Source organism: Peromyscus californicus, unplaced genomic scaffold, assembly GCF_007827085.1.
Source record: "Peromyscus californicus insignis strain IS unplaced genomic scaffold, ASM782708v3 Scaffold_8__1_contigs__length_139910024, whole genome shotgun sequence".
NCBI classification, from domain to species: Eukaryota; Metazoa; Chordata; class Mammalia; order Rodentia; family Cricetidae; genus Peromyscus; species Peromyscus californicus.
In genome coordinates this window covers 120,460,906-120,479,088 of record NW_026294606.1, presented here as the reverse complement: position 1 = coordinate 120,479,088, position 18,183 = coordinate 120,460,906, and the positions used below count along the sequence as shown (strand labels likewise).

General features: G+C 40.0%; 1 protein-coding gene across 1 annotated transcript in view; it reads left to right on the top strand.

The window, feature by feature from the left end:
* Nucleotides 1-18,183, top strand: part of Rbl2 (RB transcriptional corepressor like 2) — a 51,308-nt gene that overhangs the window by 7,005 nt on the left and 26,120 nt on the right. The window contains exons 5-10 of the mRNA XM_052729583.1: nucleotides 2,822-2,950; nucleotides 5,485-5,645; nucleotides 5,727-5,791; nucleotides 6,709-6,895; nucleotides 10,522-10,688; nucleotides 16,016-16,125. Coding sequence (XP_052585543.1) covers nucleotides 2,822-2,950; nucleotides 5,485-5,645; nucleotides 5,727-5,791; nucleotides 6,709-6,895; nucleotides 10,522-10,688; nucleotides 16,016-16,125 — 819 coding nt within the window. The remainder of the gene's footprint in view (nucleotides 1-2,821; nucleotides 2,951-5,484; nucleotides 5,646-5,726; nucleotides 5,792-6,708; nucleotides 6,896-10,521; nucleotides 10,689-16,015; nucleotides 16,126-18,183) is intronic.

The window sequence follows — 18,183 nt, the reverse complement described above, 5'->3', positions numbered from 1 at the left end:
GTCCTCAGAGTAGTTCTGATGACTTTCCACAGGTAACATGTGTCTAAACTTAACCAGATACTTAGAATCTTTTTCTCTCCTTACTTTAGGGTCATTGTTAAGTAAAATGCAGATGACTTGAATAAAATCACTGCTGTATGGAGACAGTGGAGCAAATAACCATGAAAGCAAAAGGCTAATGGGTGCACAGCATATTCAGCCTGGATATGCAGAACACAGGGGCGATTCATGTCCCAGGTGGCACAGAGCTGGGCAGAGCAGAAAAACATGCAATTTTAAACTTAGGTTTTATTTGTCTAAGGCTTGCTGTGCAGGCCAGGCTGACCTGGAACCTGTGACCCTCCTGCCTTGATCTTCCTTGTCTGAGATTACAGATGTCCCTGCCTATCTGAGAATGATTTCTTAAATTTTCCATTTGATATTTTTGGTCTCTTGATCAAAGGTAACTGAAATTATAAAAATAAAACCATGGGTAAAGGGAAATTACTGTGTAAGAGATTCCCTCTGTCAGATCAGCTGTGTCAACTCAATAATGCTAGGATTTGAATCCAGATCTCTCGTCTCTGGGTTTGATGCTAAATGTGAAGGTGTGGTCTCCAGGTGTGATGTGATTGCAGCTGGTCCTCTCTAGCTCAGGAGTCCTCCATCCTCATCTGAGCTGTGTGCCCTAGCTGAAGGGGGAGTCTTTGTGAGCTTCTTAGTCATGCTTTCCATAACAACAATGCTGGCAGCATTCTTTAGTGCAGTCAGAAGTGATAGATGTGGCCTGGGGGTGGGGTGCCTGCTTAGTGTGCACAAGACCCTGGATTTGATCCTAAGCACCACAAATATAAAACAAAATGAAATAAATGTGGCATAAATCAATGATCTAAAATAAATGCTTAGGTATACATAAACTTTCGGCAAAGGCTCCCACATTAGCTTGTGTGGAGGATAGGATAGTAATCTTGTGATTGTATTGGATAGCTGTGTGACTACTAGGATTTTGATCTATTTTGTGTGCCTAGGAGCGAATGTATTTGCTAGTGTCTAGACTATCAAAATGACGGCAGAGTCTCACTTAGGCAGGAGATGCCACACTTAGCTTTGTTTTTTGAGATGGGAGTCTGTCTCTGTTGCCCAGGCTGGGTTAAAACTTCCAAGTATTGAGTTCAGGTGCACAGCACAGCTCAGTGTGGCTTCTGTGGTGTGCTTGGGTCGGTTCTCCTGGGTAGCTTAGTTGCTTTCATTCAGTGCTTGGTTTATTTGTGGGGAAGATAGACTGTGCCTGCAGCATGTGGACATTTTAGATCGTCTCATTCCCAATAATAAGCTAATTATTTGTATGTTTGTTGATTTGGTATGGCAACTGTCACATGAAGGGCTTTCTGAGCAGAAGACCACTTCCTGTTTTCATAAAATCACATTCTTGAACAAGTAAGCCAAATCTAGAGGTCAAGTCCTTCCATTTTTCTGTTATCTCTTAATTAACAATAAAATAGCCTGTGAAGGGAGGTCCATTTGTGAGGTCAGGGTTTGGGACTGTCCTGGACTTTCAATTAGAATGCACTCTTTGGGAGCATTTCAGCCTTTGGTTAGGAGTCACAGTGCTGCTGCTTTCTCCCTCTGCTGCAAGTACACACGGGGACAAGTTCAGACTTGCGGCTGGTGGTGGCTTTGTAGCTTATAACCAGTGGGTGTGGCTTCCTGTTTTATGTACAAGAATAGGAGCAGGTTTTTAATATTTGACCTTTTATAGTAGAGGCAAGCAAGTTAGCTGGCTGCTATCGATGCAGAATTTAGTCTCTTAGTAACCATCTGCCTTTCTGGCAGCAGCAGGCTTTTACTTATTTATTTTTTTGCTTAGACTTATCCCTCAAAGAAAAAGCATCATATTTCCTGAGACCTAAGGTAGGTGGTAACTTTCTTTGGAAGGAAGCAAAGGGGGAAAGTCTAAGACAGACCCAAATGAGATAAAACCAAGTGTGTGTGATGCATGCATTCAGGTGGGCACTGTGTGCAAAAGTGTGGTGTGTGCCTTTGGGTCTGCACTGTGTGCAAAAGTGTGGGGCGTGCCTTTGGGTGGGCACTCTGTAAAAGTGTGGGGTGTGCCTTTGGGTCTGCACTGTGTGTGAAAATGAAGTGTAACCACAGCTCTTCAGACGTACTCGCCAGCACTGTCACTGGAGCTGTTCAGTGCTCTCTTAAACCAGCCCTGCACATTGGTAGGCCTGGGCTTATGTTTGTTTTTTTGCTACAAGCATTGGCAGTTATCCTTGGGATAGTAGCTTTTGAAGTCAAATGTCTGTATTTGTGTTCTGTTGAATTAATGTGTATGAACTTTGATTACTATATAGAAAAGTATTTTAAATTGTTACCATGAGGGCTCTGAAGAAAGGCTCTCTTCTCTTTAGAGTATATATATGAGAAAAAATCATATATGAATCATTTTCCGGTGGTTTACCTCTAAATATTTCTAGTAATTTTCACTTGCAGAAAAACTTTTTTATGTGAAATAATTTATTACAGTTTAAGAGAGTTGCTAAATTTTTTGTGTTCAGAATTCCAAAGACTAGACCAGTAATAAAGTTTTAGTTACTAGCTACTTAATAGATGCCTATTAAATGTATATTGAACTTAAGTAAAGTTTTAGTTTTCATTAAATTTTTAGACATACATTAAAATATCAGTCCTCAAAACATAAATTTGCCAAAACACTTTATCACTCTTGAACCAACGTGGTACGATAGTATATGGTGTCATTAGAATGAGAGGAAGCCGTTCTTTAAAATCTTGTAAAGTGGATGCTGAGTTAACGCTGTGACTTTATGTGACCCCATAGGCAACTTCCCCATGATTAGTGATGACCTGGTGAACTCCTACCATCTCCTGCTGTGTGCATTAGATCTAGTGTATGGAAATGCCCTGCAGTGTTCTAATCGTAAAGAACTTGTGAACCCTAATTTCAAAGGTAAGTGTCAATGTGAAACATTTTTGACAGCCCAAGCTTCTATAAGATTTTTAGTCTTGGGAATTGCATCCCCAAATCCAGGTTTGCTAGCCTCAGAGAATGTGAGTATGGGAATGTTTCCACCATCAGAGTCATACAGAGTACTTACACTGAAGAGTCAGCATATCTACATTTTCTTAAAGTTTTATTTTATGTGCATGAGTGTTTGTGTACCACGTGCATGCCTGGTGTTCTCAGAGGCCAGAAGGAGAGTGCCAAATCCTGTGGAACTGGACTTAGAGATGGCTGTAAACCGTGGGCGCTGGGAGTTGAACCCGGGTCCTCTGGAAGAGTAGCCAGTGCTCTTAACTGCTGAACCATCTCTCCAGTCCCTAAGTTACCCCCCTTTTTAAAACAAAAGAAAGTATCACCAGTAAAATATAATTTAGTCTTAAATGAGAACTTTAGAAGTTTTTGAAAAATATATTGAAAAAGTGAAGAACTTAGAAACTCAGAGTATGAAAGATAACTCTAAAGTCATGGTAGTATTTTTCACTGTTAGCAAGTTTTGTGCACTCCAGGTAGCAAAAAGAAATTACTGAGAAAATATCATTTCAACTCTTTTGCTACAGGAAAATAAAATGCTAAAATAACAAGATCTTTACTCTCCAGTGACAAGCATGAGAATCACAGTCATTTTGGCAATGCATATTCTAGGCTTTAAATGATGTAATTTCTATGAGCCGTACATGTCAATACTCAGAGTGTGCAGTCTAACTGTACTGCCGATTCTGTTGGAAGAACACCATGAAAAAATTCGGATTGTCATTTTGGGCATGGTTTCAATTAGAATTTCAACTTCCCTATCAGGGTTGATTTCAAAATTAGTGGAGTTAGTTACTACAATTACCTGCCGCTCAAAAGGTTTGAGACATAGGGCTGCAGCTAGAGTTCCCTGACAGATTGCTTGCCTGGCCCTGAGTTTGATCTTCGGTACTATAGAACAGACAAAAAAGTAGAAAAACAAAACAAAAATCAAATTCTAGATTCCATTTGAGATTCTTTTGATTATGTATGTCCATCTAATAAATGATGCAGACGTTCCAAAATTCAAAAGGCTGCACTCCAAACCTTCTGGTCAAGCGTTTTGGACAAGGGACACTTGACCTTTACCCTTTCTGTTCTCCTTTCCCTCTTCATGTCATTTTACTCTTTCCCTTTATTTTTACTGGGAACTGAACCAGGGCGCCCTAGTCCCATGATGCATCTGTGCTTCCATGTGGTAGTTTTTATGGTGTTCTTCTGGTTTTACCTCCTTTAATTTTCTTTGAAAATGTTGTGTTCTTATGAAAGTACTTTATAAATTAGTATAAGGACATCTGATATGATCAAGTCAAAGTGGGTGATCTTTGAGCTGTGTGATTAAAAAATTGTTACATTTTTAGTTGGGGGTGGGGAGGAGGCATGTACATGCCACAGTACACATGTACATGTGAGTACACATGTACACATGCCACAGTACACATGTACAGGTGAGAGGCCAACTTGAGGGAATCATTTGTCATAGAGACCAAACTCAGGGTGTCAGGCTTAGAAGTGGGGCTTTACCTGATGTGTGTGCCATCTCACCAGCCTGAATTGGGCAATTTAAAATAATAATAATAACAGTAGTGCATTCTTAATGTTAATTAATAATATATTAATAATATTATATTATAATGATGTTATTATTAATTTGTTTGCTTGTTTTGAGACAAGGTCTCTGAAGCTCTGGCTGTTGTGGAACTCTCTGTGTAGACCAAGCTGGCCTTGAACTCACAGAGATCCACCTGCTTCTGCTTCCTTAGTGCTGGGATCAAAGGCGTGCACCACCACACCTGGCAGAACTGTGTAATTTTTTAAGTGGTGTTTTTTTTTTTGTTTTGTTTTTTTCATTTGAATGTAAGGCTTATTTGCAGAATATAATTCTTATATTTTCGGGTATTCCTGCAATAGCTTTTTTTTTTTAAGTTTTCTAGCAATCTTTAGTCACATAACAAATCTTTTGAGTAGTGATATACTTTATCTTCATCTCCATTTTAAAAAGTACTTAGCCGAGCGATGATGGCGCACACTTTTAATCCCAGCACTCGGGAGGCAGAGGCAGGAGGATCTGAGTTCGAGGCCAGTCTGGTCTACAGAATGAGGTCCAGGATGCTCAGGACTGTTACATAGAAAAACTGTGTCTCAAAAAACAAACAAAAAAGTACTTAATTTATAATGTATATTGTAATGTATAATGTAATTTATGTGAGACAGAATGTTATAGCTCAGGCTGTCCTTCTAATTCATGATAGTCCAGAGCACTAGATTATAGGTGTGAGGCAATGTGTCTGGGCTAAAGTGTCCTTTTTTGCTTGTACTGAGGATGCCACATATTCAGATTTTTCTTCAGTTTTGAGGTATATATAAATTAGTTACACATGTCAATCATATCATGACCAACTCACAAATAGTTATGTCTCAGCTGATTGGTGCTGACCAGTATCTCTGTTTTGTGATTTTATACATCATAGGCCTATCTGAGGACTGTCACCCTAAGGATTCTAAACCTTCCTCTGACCCACCTTGTGTCATTGAGAAGCTCTGTTCCTTACATGATGGTCTAGTGTTGGAGGCAAAGGGAATAAAGGAGCATTTCTGGAAACCCTATATTAGGAAACTTTTTGAAAAAAAGGTTGGTAAGCAATGATATAAGAATGCTTTCTGGAAAAAGACTTGGTTGCATGTAATATAAGGACCCCTCTTTTCATCATAGCTCCTCAAGGGGAAGGAAGAAAATCTTACTGGCTTCCTGGAACCTGGCAACTTTGGGGAGAGTTTGTGAGTACCGTGCTGCCGACTACTGTGATACTAAGTTATCTGTGAGGAGACCTCAGTGCTCAGCCTTTGGACTGTTCACACAATGCTTTATGGTAGAACTCAGAAAACACAACACTTCTGGAAACCTCTACCATAAGTTCATGTCTTTAAGCCCAGTGAAACTTGTTTTTGTTCTGTTTAAAGTTTTATTAGTCAAGATTTTAGATTATAAATTTTGAAATTGGATGTTTTTGTGCTGGGTGTGATGGCACTCGCCTTTAGTCCCAGCACTCAGGAGGCAGAGGCAGGTGGACCAAAATTCAAGGCTAGCTTGGTCCACACAGCTAGTTCTAGGACAGCCAAAACCACACATAGAAACCCTGTCTCAAAAAAAAAAGAGAGAAAAGAAATGCTTTTGTACCTAGCCATGAGGTACACGGCTGACATCCCAGGACTTGGGACCTGAGGTAGAAGACTGTAAGTTTGAGGCTACTTTGTTTAAAAGAAAAAAAAAAAGCTAAGAAAAGGGAACAGAAGACAGGTTTTTGGAACCATAGCGGTGACAAAATGTCACCAGGTCTTCAGAGGTACTAAGAGTAGCTGAGGAAGGTTCGTACATGGTCATATACTAGTTATATACTAATAGTTCAGGCTTACTGCTTTTATACTCAGTTTAGTGTAATTAAGTGTGTTATTGTTATTATTAGCTGATTGAATGCAGATTGGTTCAGAGTCCCTACCTTGACACACTATTGAAAAACTATGCTCAGGGTATGCTGGATACACAGAGTAAAGCAAGCTCCATCTTCTCTTCAGTTTTGTAATGAGCAATTATTCTATTGAAATACGACTTTGAGAAACTTACCAGATTTTATAGTAAAAAAATGAAGTAAGTGGTGTGGAACACGAGCTGAAATGGTGGCCCTGTTTCCCCATAGTAAGGCTGTTAATAAGGCTTATGAAGAATACGTGTTAGCCGCTGGGAATCTGGATGAACGGATATTTCTTGGCGAGGATGCTGAGGAGGAAGTTGGGACTCTCTCACGGTGTCTGAATGCTGCCTCGGGTACAGAGAGTGCTGACCGAACGCAGGTGAAAGACATCTTACAGCAGCATCTTGACAAGGTGAGCCAAGCCAAGTAGAAAAGAGGTGAGCCCTGTGTGATGTCAGAGCATATCTCAAGGTCTTGGGAGACGGGGGGGCTGGGGCCTGGGACAAGGGGAAGACAGACCCCTGTCCTCTTTTCATAAGCCTGTGTGTGTGTGTGTGTGTTTGAAATCTGTGGTAAGGAAAAGAAAATTCAAGCTATGTTACTGATTTATTTATTTATTTATTTTGTTTAGTACCAGCTTTCAAATGTTTTAGTTAGGTTTGAGAGGGGAATTGACTGTTAATCTGACAGGTATGTCCTGCTGGCAGTCTTTGCTTCTGGAAGGATGGACTGTAGTATACACTCTGCACAGTGGACACAGGAGGCATTTAGGAAATACTAATTAACCCTGACGGGGGCCTGTGGATCTGTGGTCAGTCTTTAAGAAAATTCTGTTTAACTGAAACCAAAGTTTAGGATGATGAAAACTGGTGACTCTAATTTTTCTTCCCTTTAACTGAGAAGCTTCCGACTTGACACTGGTCTGCTTGTGTTCTCTCTCTCTCTCTCTCCTTTTCTTTTGTTGTTGTTGAGACAGATCTCACAACGCATCCCAGGTTAACCTCAAATTCATAGTGATCATGCCTCAGCTGCCTAGGCACTGAGATTATAGATATGATCCACCATTTGATAATACTCAAATGGTTTTATATGCTAGGTTATGTTCCAGACTCTGGGAAATACAGCAGTGGACAAAACAGCAACAAACAGCCTGTCCTAAAGAAACTTCCATTTTAGTTGGGGAAGACAGGCAATAGCTAACTGAATAGTTGAATGTATAATATGTTGGATGATGGTACCTGAAGACAAAGTTGATAAAACAGTATTGTGAGTGGGGCAGAATGGATGGACCTTGGGGCCCACTGTAGATGTGCTGGCTGGAAATGTCTCTGAGAGGCTAGCATTAATAGATTCCTGAGATAACTAAGGAAGCAAGCCTTGGGTATAGCAGAGAAACTGATTTGAAGCCAGGAGACTAGCAACTAACTGCAAAGGTGTGAGGTAGAAACATGTCTGATGTGGGAGGCACGGTGAGAAGGTCTGTGTAGTAAGAACATAGTTCCTAAGGGAAGAGTCTCAAGATGAGGTCAAGGAGGAGGAGACAAGAAGGTCATTTAGTCTTTGGAAGCCACTGTAAGGACTTTGGCTGTAATTGAGATGAAAGCTTTCAAGAGAGTATTTGAAAAGATGACCCCTGTGTGATGTAATGAACATTTTTAAAGATCCTGGGAGAGGTGGGGTCCATGGCAAGAGGATGTTAAGAGGCTATTTGAGCAACTCTTCATGGTGGCTTGGTTTATAGAAACATTTGTATTTGGACTACAGGACTGACTGATATTTGGATTATGGTATCAGAGAAATAAGCCAATGACAATCATTGGGTGAATGATGTAAGTGTAAGTAAGTCCTCATACATGCCTGTGAGGTCCTAAGTGATCTGGCCCTGCCACTCTGTTTTTGTCCTTCAGATATGCCAAGCATGCCAGCTCAGTGCTTTTGCCCTTACTGTTGTCTCTGCCTAAACATGTTTCTTCAAGGTACTCATGTGGCTTCCTCATTTTGTTTCTATTCTCTGCTAAGTTGATTACTGTAAAATAATAGCCCAACACACCCCACCTTCGAGACTTCTCATACTCTGCTGTTGGTGCTCTTGGTATTATGGCACCTGACAGCACATAAGTAGGTAATTGAACTGTCTGTTCTGTCTTTCTGCGTTAGACTACAAGCTTCAGGAGGGCTGCAACTGGTGCCATATACAGTGCTTGCCATGTAGTAGTTATCCTTACAATTCACTCTAGATATTATCAAGAGGGAAGAGCGAGTCTGGGCTGGATTTAAAGTGAGGATTATTAGCACATTGCATTTGAGATGTCTTTTGGGGATCCTAGTTGACTCACTGAGTGGGCAGTTTAGAAATGTATTACTGGAGCTTCCCAGAGAGGTTGGATTTGTGGTTGTATGTTCTGGAGTCAGTTGGGTGTGAATTGTTGAAAATCACAAAATGAACATTCCCATCAGTGAGTTGTTGGAGAATAAAGATCTAAAGGAGGCAGAGTTCTGGAGCACACCAAACCCTGCCCCCACTGGAAGAAGATGTATCTTAGTTGTTGTTGTTGTAGTTTGGATTTATCAAGACAGGGTTTCTCTATGTACCCCTGTCTGTCCTGGAACTCTCTATGTAGACCAGGCTGGGCACGAATTCACAGAGATCTGCCTGCCTCTGCCTCCTGAGTGCTGGGATTAAAGGTGTACACCAACATACCTGGCCTAGTATTTTTTGTATCATCTCTGTATTCAGACCTGAGTTAAAGGAAAGTACCCCCTAAGTGAGAATGCACAGGAAACTGTAAAGCTAAGCCCCTTAGCAGTGCTACAACACGGGGAAGCCCCATGTTGACCTTGAGGGCTTTGGGCAGGAGGCTGGGGTTGATCACACCTAGTTTCTATGAAACCAATGCTGCTTGTGAGTGAGATTGTTTTGTGTTGCTGGCTGCTGTGACTTCTTCATATGCATCCAGGACATTTTTATCTCACAGTACAGGCAGGTAGTGGTTCATGTGCAGGGATGTGGGCAGTGCAAGAAAACCAAGATAACAGCAGCCCCCGATGCACCTAATCCACCCAGACCATCTTATTGCCTTTAAACAATAATATGAATTTCCTTGAAACAAAACGCAAGTCTCAGCTCTGCGGTTAAGACATATAGAACACATATTTAATTCTAGTCAGTGAATCTTTTGAGTTTTTCTGTGTCCTGAGGATTGAACAGTTCGTTCTGTTTCTAAGTAAAAGCTTTGCTAGGCATTTTTGAAAGTCTAGGATGAATATATTCAATACTTGGGGAAATGCTGAATTTTGAATATTAAAAACGCTTTAAGCTAGCAAACTTTCAGAGTTTCTTTGGGAAGTTAGAAAAGCTGATTTGCTAACATATGTACTCATGCTTAAATTCTTGGTCACATATTTTTCATGTGTATGTTCAAGAATGTTGGCTAACTGGCTCCTCTGAAGGTCTGTCTGCTCGAGAAAAACTGTCATTCTAGGAATTAAAGTCAGGGGATGACTGATGAGGACTTAGATTTTTATTTTTTATTTGTTTTTTGAAATGTTTACCTTCTGAAGTAAATTTGATACATTGATTTTTATTTAGGTTAGATTCAAGTCATTGATTTCATGTGTCCGTCTCTGAGTGTTAGTCACAGCAGTGGGTTAAAGCTGTGAAATCAGGTTTCTCAGCGATGGGCATGATGCTCTTGATGTTTTCCAGTATGATTCCCCTTTGCCCTGAGCATGAGCTCTGAAGGAGAGCTACTGGAGAGCTAGAAGGTATATGTGTAAGTGTACACTGCTGTTGCGCTCAGCCCTACACTGGCATAGACCTCATCTTTAAGATTTACTTAACGAGAACTGTTAGTTGCCTGGAGTGTGTATTATTCTTCTTTGGAAGAACATCTTTAGTTAATGGAAGCTCTGAGTGGAATTATGTCTAAATTCCCAAAATGGCGATGTTTGAGATACTAAAATAAGCGACAGAAAGTCTCATTGTTTTGAATTCCTATTTGTGGTGTAATTTAAAGAAACGTAATTTTTCTCCTCTAGTCTAAAGCACTTAGAATCTGCGCACCACTGACTGGCGTGAGGTACGTTCAGGAGAACAGCCCTTGTGTGACCCCCATCTCCACAGCTGCATATAGCTTAAGTCGCCTCCACGCAATGCTGAGTGGCCTCAGGAATGCACCCAGTGAGAAGCTGGAGCAGATGCTCAGGTTGGTTTTAGTGTTGTCTGCCTTTCAAGAGTTAGTTGTTGACCATTTTTTAATTTCTTACCTTAAGTTTTCAGTATCAGTGCTTAAGTTGCCCTTTCACAATTTTATGTTAATTATATAGTTTAGTCTTATTAGGCAGTAAATGATATAGCAATAGAAAATGTATAAGTAGGCATACATATTGGTCCTTGCTTGTAATTCCATGACTCAGGAGGCTGAGACAGGCAGATCACAAGTGTGAGGCTAGCCTGGGCTACAGAGTGAGACCTTGCCTCATAAATAAATAAGCAATTTTTTAAAAAGTTATTTATTTATTGTGCATTGTTGTTTTGCCTGTTTAAGGGTGTTGGGTCTCCTGAAACTGGAGTTACAGACAGTTGTGAGGTGCCTTGTGGGTGTTGGGAATTGAACCTGGGTTCTCTGGAAGAACAGTCAGTGCTCTAAACCACTGGGCCATCTCTCCAGCCCCTAAATAAGCAATTTTAAAGAAAATATGTAAGTAGACAATCTCCTTTGCTCGGATTTATTTAATGTAGTATAGGAGACAGTAACTACAGTAGACCCTGTATACCAGCCTTAAAAAAATAGTTTCATGTTTGTTAGCAACAGATGTAAAGGAATAGCACAGAAGACTGACAATGTTAAAAATGTGCTTGAGCCAGCACATGCCTCCATCCTAGGACTGGGAGTGAAAGCAGGAAGATCAGGAACTCAAGGTTGACCTCCACCACGAGAGTTTGAGGCCAGCCTAGACTATATGAAACCCCGTCTTAAAAAGAACCACCTTCAAACAAAACAAAACCAAACAACTAAGCAAAAAACCACATGCTTACATGTAGGATAACTCAGAAAAATATAGTTTATGGATGGAATATACTGTATTATAAAAACACAAAAACTCTATGTAGTTACTGCCAGTAAGGAAGTTTACATACTTAAAAAAATTAAAATTCTGGCATTATCCAGAAAAAATGCAGGTTTATGATTCTAATTGTTATAAATCTGTTTTTTAAATTTTGTTTTGCAAACTTTGAGGATGTTTGTTTGTTTAATGTTTGTTTGTTTTGTTTGTTTGGGACAGGTCCTTTCTATGCAGTCCTGGCTGGTCTGGAATTCACTATATAGACTAGACTGGGCTTAAACTTATGGTCCTGCCTTTGCTTCTTGAGAACTGTGATTATGAACATATATGACACCAAACCAGGCTAAATATTTTCCCTAACTAGAAGTACTTTTTGTAATTGTTATGAGGTTGAGCTGCTGGAACTTGATCAAGATAACATTTTGACTTGCATCAATACTTTACATCCATCTCTACATTATATTAAAAATTCACATATACATGAAAGTGAAAGAAACAGCCAATACTTTGTTTCTGCCCCATTTTACTGCTCACAACCATATGCTTATGTACTTTGACCCCATTTGGAACTATTGATGAAGAAAGAGTAGGAAAAAATGTCTGTATGTCAGGGTCTCATGTAGCTCAAACCGACCTCAACCTTCTAAGTAGTCACGGATGATGTTGAACTCGTGATGTTCCTGCCTCCACTCCCACGTGTTAGGAGTATAGGCATAAACTTTTGTCTCATGGTGGATTCAAAAGCACATGGCCCACATCTGCACTGTGCTAGCTGGGTATTTTGGGGCATAATTGTTGTATATTAGACATGGACAGCACACACAGGTTGTTACCTTCAAATAGATCAACCAGATGAGTTCACTTTGCCTCTTGCAAAACACTAATAGCTCTGCTCTGGAAGCACAAATTTATTTTGAAGTCTCGACCAATTTCTCATACTTGGAGAGAGGGGAGTTTGTGAGTCAGAGGTTCAGTGAACTTCTGATAGCTCACCAAGAGCCAGAGTACCAACAGTAAGATCTCTTTAGTCTTCCAGTAGAGGCCACAGTTTGTGAGTGGTTCTTGTAACCAGTTGTTGCCTGTGATTTCCCACTAGTGGATCTGTGGACAGTTTACTTTGTATGAACCACAATATAGAGACTTCTCATTTACTCCTCCTGCTGGAACTTTGCAAGCCAGAAGTGGCATTGCTGTAAGAGAGGTGGTGGTGGTACAATGGTGGTTATAAATACCTCACACTGTCCCATTCCCAACTGTTTAAAAAGTTTAAGGAGGGGGTGGAGTTGTCAGTGATGATGGGGGGACTGACTGGTCTTGACAAAATTCTGAAGGGTGGCTCAGATTTGATGACTGATGACATTCAATGTGTCAGTCACCTAATTTCTGTGAGCTCTGTAAAATACTCCTAACCTGGAAAAGACCTGCTTTAGTTCTTTGCTCTGCTCAAGGCTGATAGGAATATCAATGGCTTTTCAAGAAAAACACGGTAGGCTGGATGTAATTTTTGTTTGTTTTGAGACAAGGGCTCCTGTAACTTGGGCTAATCTCCAATGCAGATGTAGTGGAGGGTGACCTGAAGCCTCTCCATCTCCTGCTCTCACCTCCCTAGTGCTGGAGTTACTGGCCTGCACCACCAGTTCCATGCAGTGCTGGTGGAACTCAGGGATTCCTGCATGTGCACCAGCTGAGAGACATCTCCAGCTCAGAATGTACTTCTGTGTATATCTTTGGCAAGTTGATTTGAGAAAGCAGATTCCAGAGTTCCTAAGACTTTATGGTTTGATTTTATAGATCTTCTGTGATACCAGCTTATTCTGGCAATATAGAATAAAGAAGACAGTATCTATACACCTCAACAATTTCCACCCATAGCTAGCTAGGTTCACTGAAGTTCAAGGATGATTACTTTTCCTTTATATTTCACAGTCCTCTTTATTCTTAAATTTGATTATGATTAACCCTGAACAGTCCACATTTCTGTGGCTTCTTCCAGAGTCATACTTTTCAGATGGCCTTTATATGCCTTGAATTTAGAAGCATTTTATTTTTGTTTTTCCAATTTATTTGGTAGTGAACAATTTACAAAGCGTTCTGGGAATTTGGGTGTGCACACAGTCCTGTGAACCCATGCATAGTCCGAGTGCATTTTCTTTCTCATCTGCTTCCTCATATGAAAAACAATAAGAAAATTGGTCTGTAGAATCTAATACTTAGAGAGGACTTTATGAATTATATATGGTATGGTAGCTAATTTTATGTATTAGTTTGGCTAGGTTATAGTATCTAGTTTTGCTAAACACCAGTCTGGATATAATTATTTATTTACATTTTTTTTTTTTTTTTTTTTTTTTTGGTTTTTCGAGACAGGGTTTCTCTGTGTAGCTTTGCGCCTTTTTCCTGGATCTCGCTCTGTAGACCAGGCTGGCCTCGAACTTACAGAGATCCTCCTGCCTCTGCCTCCCGAGTGCTGGGATTAAAGGCGTGCGCCACCACCGCCCGGCTTATTTACATTTTTGAAACAGGGTCTTGGCCAGACACATGGCCATGATCCTAGCACTTAGAGCTGAGGCAGGAGGATCACAAATTTAAGACTAGCCTGAGTCACAGAGTGAGGCTATGTTAGAAATGGAGTCTGTGTTGCTGAGGCTGGACTTGGACTTGAACTTACCATGTAGCCCAGGTTGGCCTTAAACTCATTATTGTCCTGCCTCAGCTTCTGGAGTAGCTAAGAGAAGCCTTTTATATGTATGTTATAAAAGCTATATTGTAGCTATATCTTTCAAATCTTTTTATAATCTCTAGTCATGACAGCTTTCATTATAGATATTACTGATGGAATTATATATTACCAGTAGATGCTAGGTAAAGCTAACCTTTTTGGGGGGCAAACTTTAAGGTATATGTATATGTTCATAAATAAAATACTCTATTATACTCTAGTATATTATATAGTTATCTCCAATTATGTCTCACAAATATGGAACTTTTCTTTGTAATTTTATAAACTGGCTAAAGTTTTGCTATGTGTGTATTTGATCATATATATTTAATTATATACATGTATATGATTAAGTTAAAACATAGCTGTTTAAATATATAGTCGTGTAGCTGGAAGTTTTCCTGTGTCGCACCTGGTCCTGCAGCCACTCAGACCCAAATAAACTCACAGAGGCTTATATCAATTATGAATTGCATGGCCATAGCCTATGGCTCAATTTTCTTGCTAGCTAGCTCCTATTACTAAACTCAGCCCATTTCTATTAATCTATATGTCACCATGTGTTCCATGGCTTTACCTGTGTGCCGTTACATGCTGCTCCCTGCACAGCGGGATGGCATGTCCTCTGCCTCTACTTTCTTCTTCCTGTCTCTCCCCTGGATTTCCTGCCTGGATATATCCTGACTCGCCATAGGCCAGAGCAGCTTCTTTACTAACCAATCATAACAACACATATTCACAGCATACAGAAAGATAACCCACAGCATAGTTGTTATAATTTGATCATTTATGTGTGTGATCAAATTAAATAGTTGTGATCAGATTAAAGCAATTGTTATAAAGCCCCAAAGGTAATGATTTGTATGACACTTCTGCATTGAATATATATTGCTAATAAAAAAGAAATCAATGAACAAGAGGGTGAGGGAGATGGTTCAACTGGTAAAGAGCTTGCTTTGTATGAGAACCTGATTTTTATTCCTAGCTCCTGTGACAGTGTGGTGTCACAGGCTTGTTACCTCAGTACTAAGCTGGTGACAGGTGGATGCTGTCACCTGAGGCTGCTGGCCAGCCATCCTAGCTTAATTGTGATCTCCAGGTTCCAGTGAGAGACCCTGTTTTAACAACAGGTATATATCTGCTGAGGGACAACTTCTGAGGTTGATCCCTGGCTTCCACACACATAAGCACACACTTACACAGGTCCCCACACACGTGTGCCTGTAAATAATTTGAACATACACACATACAAACACTCCACACACAAATAAAAGATTTAAAAGTCAATGAAATAAACCTCACTTGGAGGAATAAAAAAAGTTAACATTGACTTATATGTGTTTCTAGTATAGCTTCTGTACCCCTTTATTCTAATTTTTTCCCCAGGAGTTCTTCCTGGAAGTTTTACTGCCCATTAGACAGTCACTTGAGGGCAGCTTGGTTGCTATTAATGGTGGGAAATATAAGGTTATGGGGTCAGTCACAGCACCAAATGAGCCCCAGATCAAGTCCACTGAACTTAGTGCAATCAAGTGTACAGCTCCACACAGCAAATACTTTTGCCACTTGAATAGTAATACTGCCATCTTTGAAAAGAAAGTATGGGTTTCCTTCATTCACCTGCAAAGTATAGAGTGTCTGTTCAAAGCATTTTCTATCTATATGTTAATGAAATTTATGTTTTAGACATTGTATCTCTTTGTGACGAAAACATGTTAAATTATATAATCTTATATTACTTTTTAGGACATGTTCCCGAGATCCAACTCAGGCTATTGCTAATAGACTGAAAGAAATGTATGAAATATATTCTCAGCATTCCCAGCCAGATGAGGATTTTAGTAATTGTGCTAAAGGTAAGATTTACTATTTTCCAGACTACTCCTAACTTAGACATCTGACAATGTGGAGTCAGAAAGACAATTTAGAAGCTGAAGGTTATGGTGCAACTGTCCATCTTGTCTGTCAGTAAAGTGATTTCTGGGCCCTTTTCAGAAACAGAAAGTTTAGTGTAACATCTTTATTATGCTGGACTTTTAGTACTTTGTGATTTGTAAGTTTTCATTTGTAAGCTGGAAATAAAATATAAATATCTGGATTCTTCAACATAGGAAAAACAAACCCGGAAGCCGCACAGCTTGAGTCCCCCTTCTCGGAAGTGAATGGGGCCACAAGTATTTCTGTGTTTTTCAGCTTTAGATTGTTGCATATACAAGAAAAAATATTTTGGACATGGAACTCAAATCTAAAGACAAAAGTAGTTTATGTTTCATGTATACTGTATATAGTCTAATCCTTTTACATCACCTTTTTAGTGCACTTATATCTGACTGGCACATCTTGTGGCATGAGGCTGATTTTCAAAGTTTCAGATTTTGGATTTTTGCTTTGGCAGTTCTCAGTCTATAGCTGGAACAGGCCTAAAGCTGGCCTGGGAATTTCTTCATGTCATGAATCAGAACCAAGTATACTAGAATAATAAACCAGTTATATACCAGTTAATATAGAATGAGTTAGTTAGCTCATGTTCCTGTAAATACCTAAGATAATTAACTTCTAAAACAAAAAGTTTATTCAGCTCCTGGTTTGCAAATTTCGGCTTATGACTGAGTAGTCCAGTTGTTTTGACCTCTGTGAGGTCAATTGTCATGGCAGGGAGAACGAGGTGGTACCCACTCATCAAGCGTCCGGAAGCAAGAACAATACACGGAACCCACAATCCCTTTAGAGGTCATGCCTCTGGTGACTTAAGAACCTCTCTTGACGCCGGGCGGTGGTGGCGCACGCCTTTAATCCCAGCACTCGGGAGGCAGAGCCAGGCGGATCTCTGTGAGTTCAAGGCCAGCCTGGGCTACAGAGTGAGTTCCAGGAAAGGTGCAAAGCTACACAGAGAAACCCTGTCTTGAAAAACAAACAAACAAACGAACAAAACAAAAAAGAAAAAGAAAGAAAGTAAGAAGAAAAGAAAAAAGAAAAAAAGAACCTCTCTTGAGGTCCCACCTCTTAAAGGTCCCACTACCTCCCAACAGTGTCACTGTGGGTACCAAATCTTAAACACGTAGGTCTTTGAAGAACTTCCAACCCTAAGCCATAGCAGCATAGCACTGTTGTGTTCAAAATGACAAAGTGTGTGCGTCTGATGTACAGATGGTGATAAAGTGTGTGCGTCTGATGTAGAGACTGATAAAGTGTGTGCGTCTGATATAGAGATACTAAGTTCTTTATATGCTGCTTTCATGTTAGTTTTAGAAAATATGAAAATGTTAACATGAAAGATATTAAAGATGCCAGCTGGGGAATTCACATTTATTTTTTATTTTTTAATTTTATTTTTTTCTAAAGATTTTTTTTATGTATATGGTGTTCTGCCTGCATGCCAGAAGAGGGCGCCAGATCTCATTATAGATGGTTGTGAGCCACCATATGGTTGCTGGGAATTGAACTCAGGACCTCTGGAAGAATAGCTAGTGCTCTTAACTGCTGAGCCATCTTTCCAGCCCTGAGTTCATATTTATAATCCCAGTACTTGGGAGGCTGTGGCAGGACTAGTGTTTAGAGTTAAGGCCATCCTGGGCTACAGAGTGAGCCCCGACTCAGGGAAAAAGGAATACTGAGATATTTTTAGGGATAATTGAAACATCAACTATAGAAAATATAGATTTGGGCAAGAGAGATTCTCAACCTGTGGGTTGAGACCCCTTTGGAATTCAGGTGACCTTTTTATAGGGGTTACATATCAGATATTTACATTATGATTCGTAACAGTAGTGAAATTACAGTTAAGAAGTAGCAACAAAAATAATTTTCCTCATGACAACATGAACTGTATTAAAGGGTCACAGCATTCGGAAGGTTGAAAACCACTGGCTTAGCAGTTAAGAGTACTGGCTGTTCTTCCAGAAGACCTAGATTTA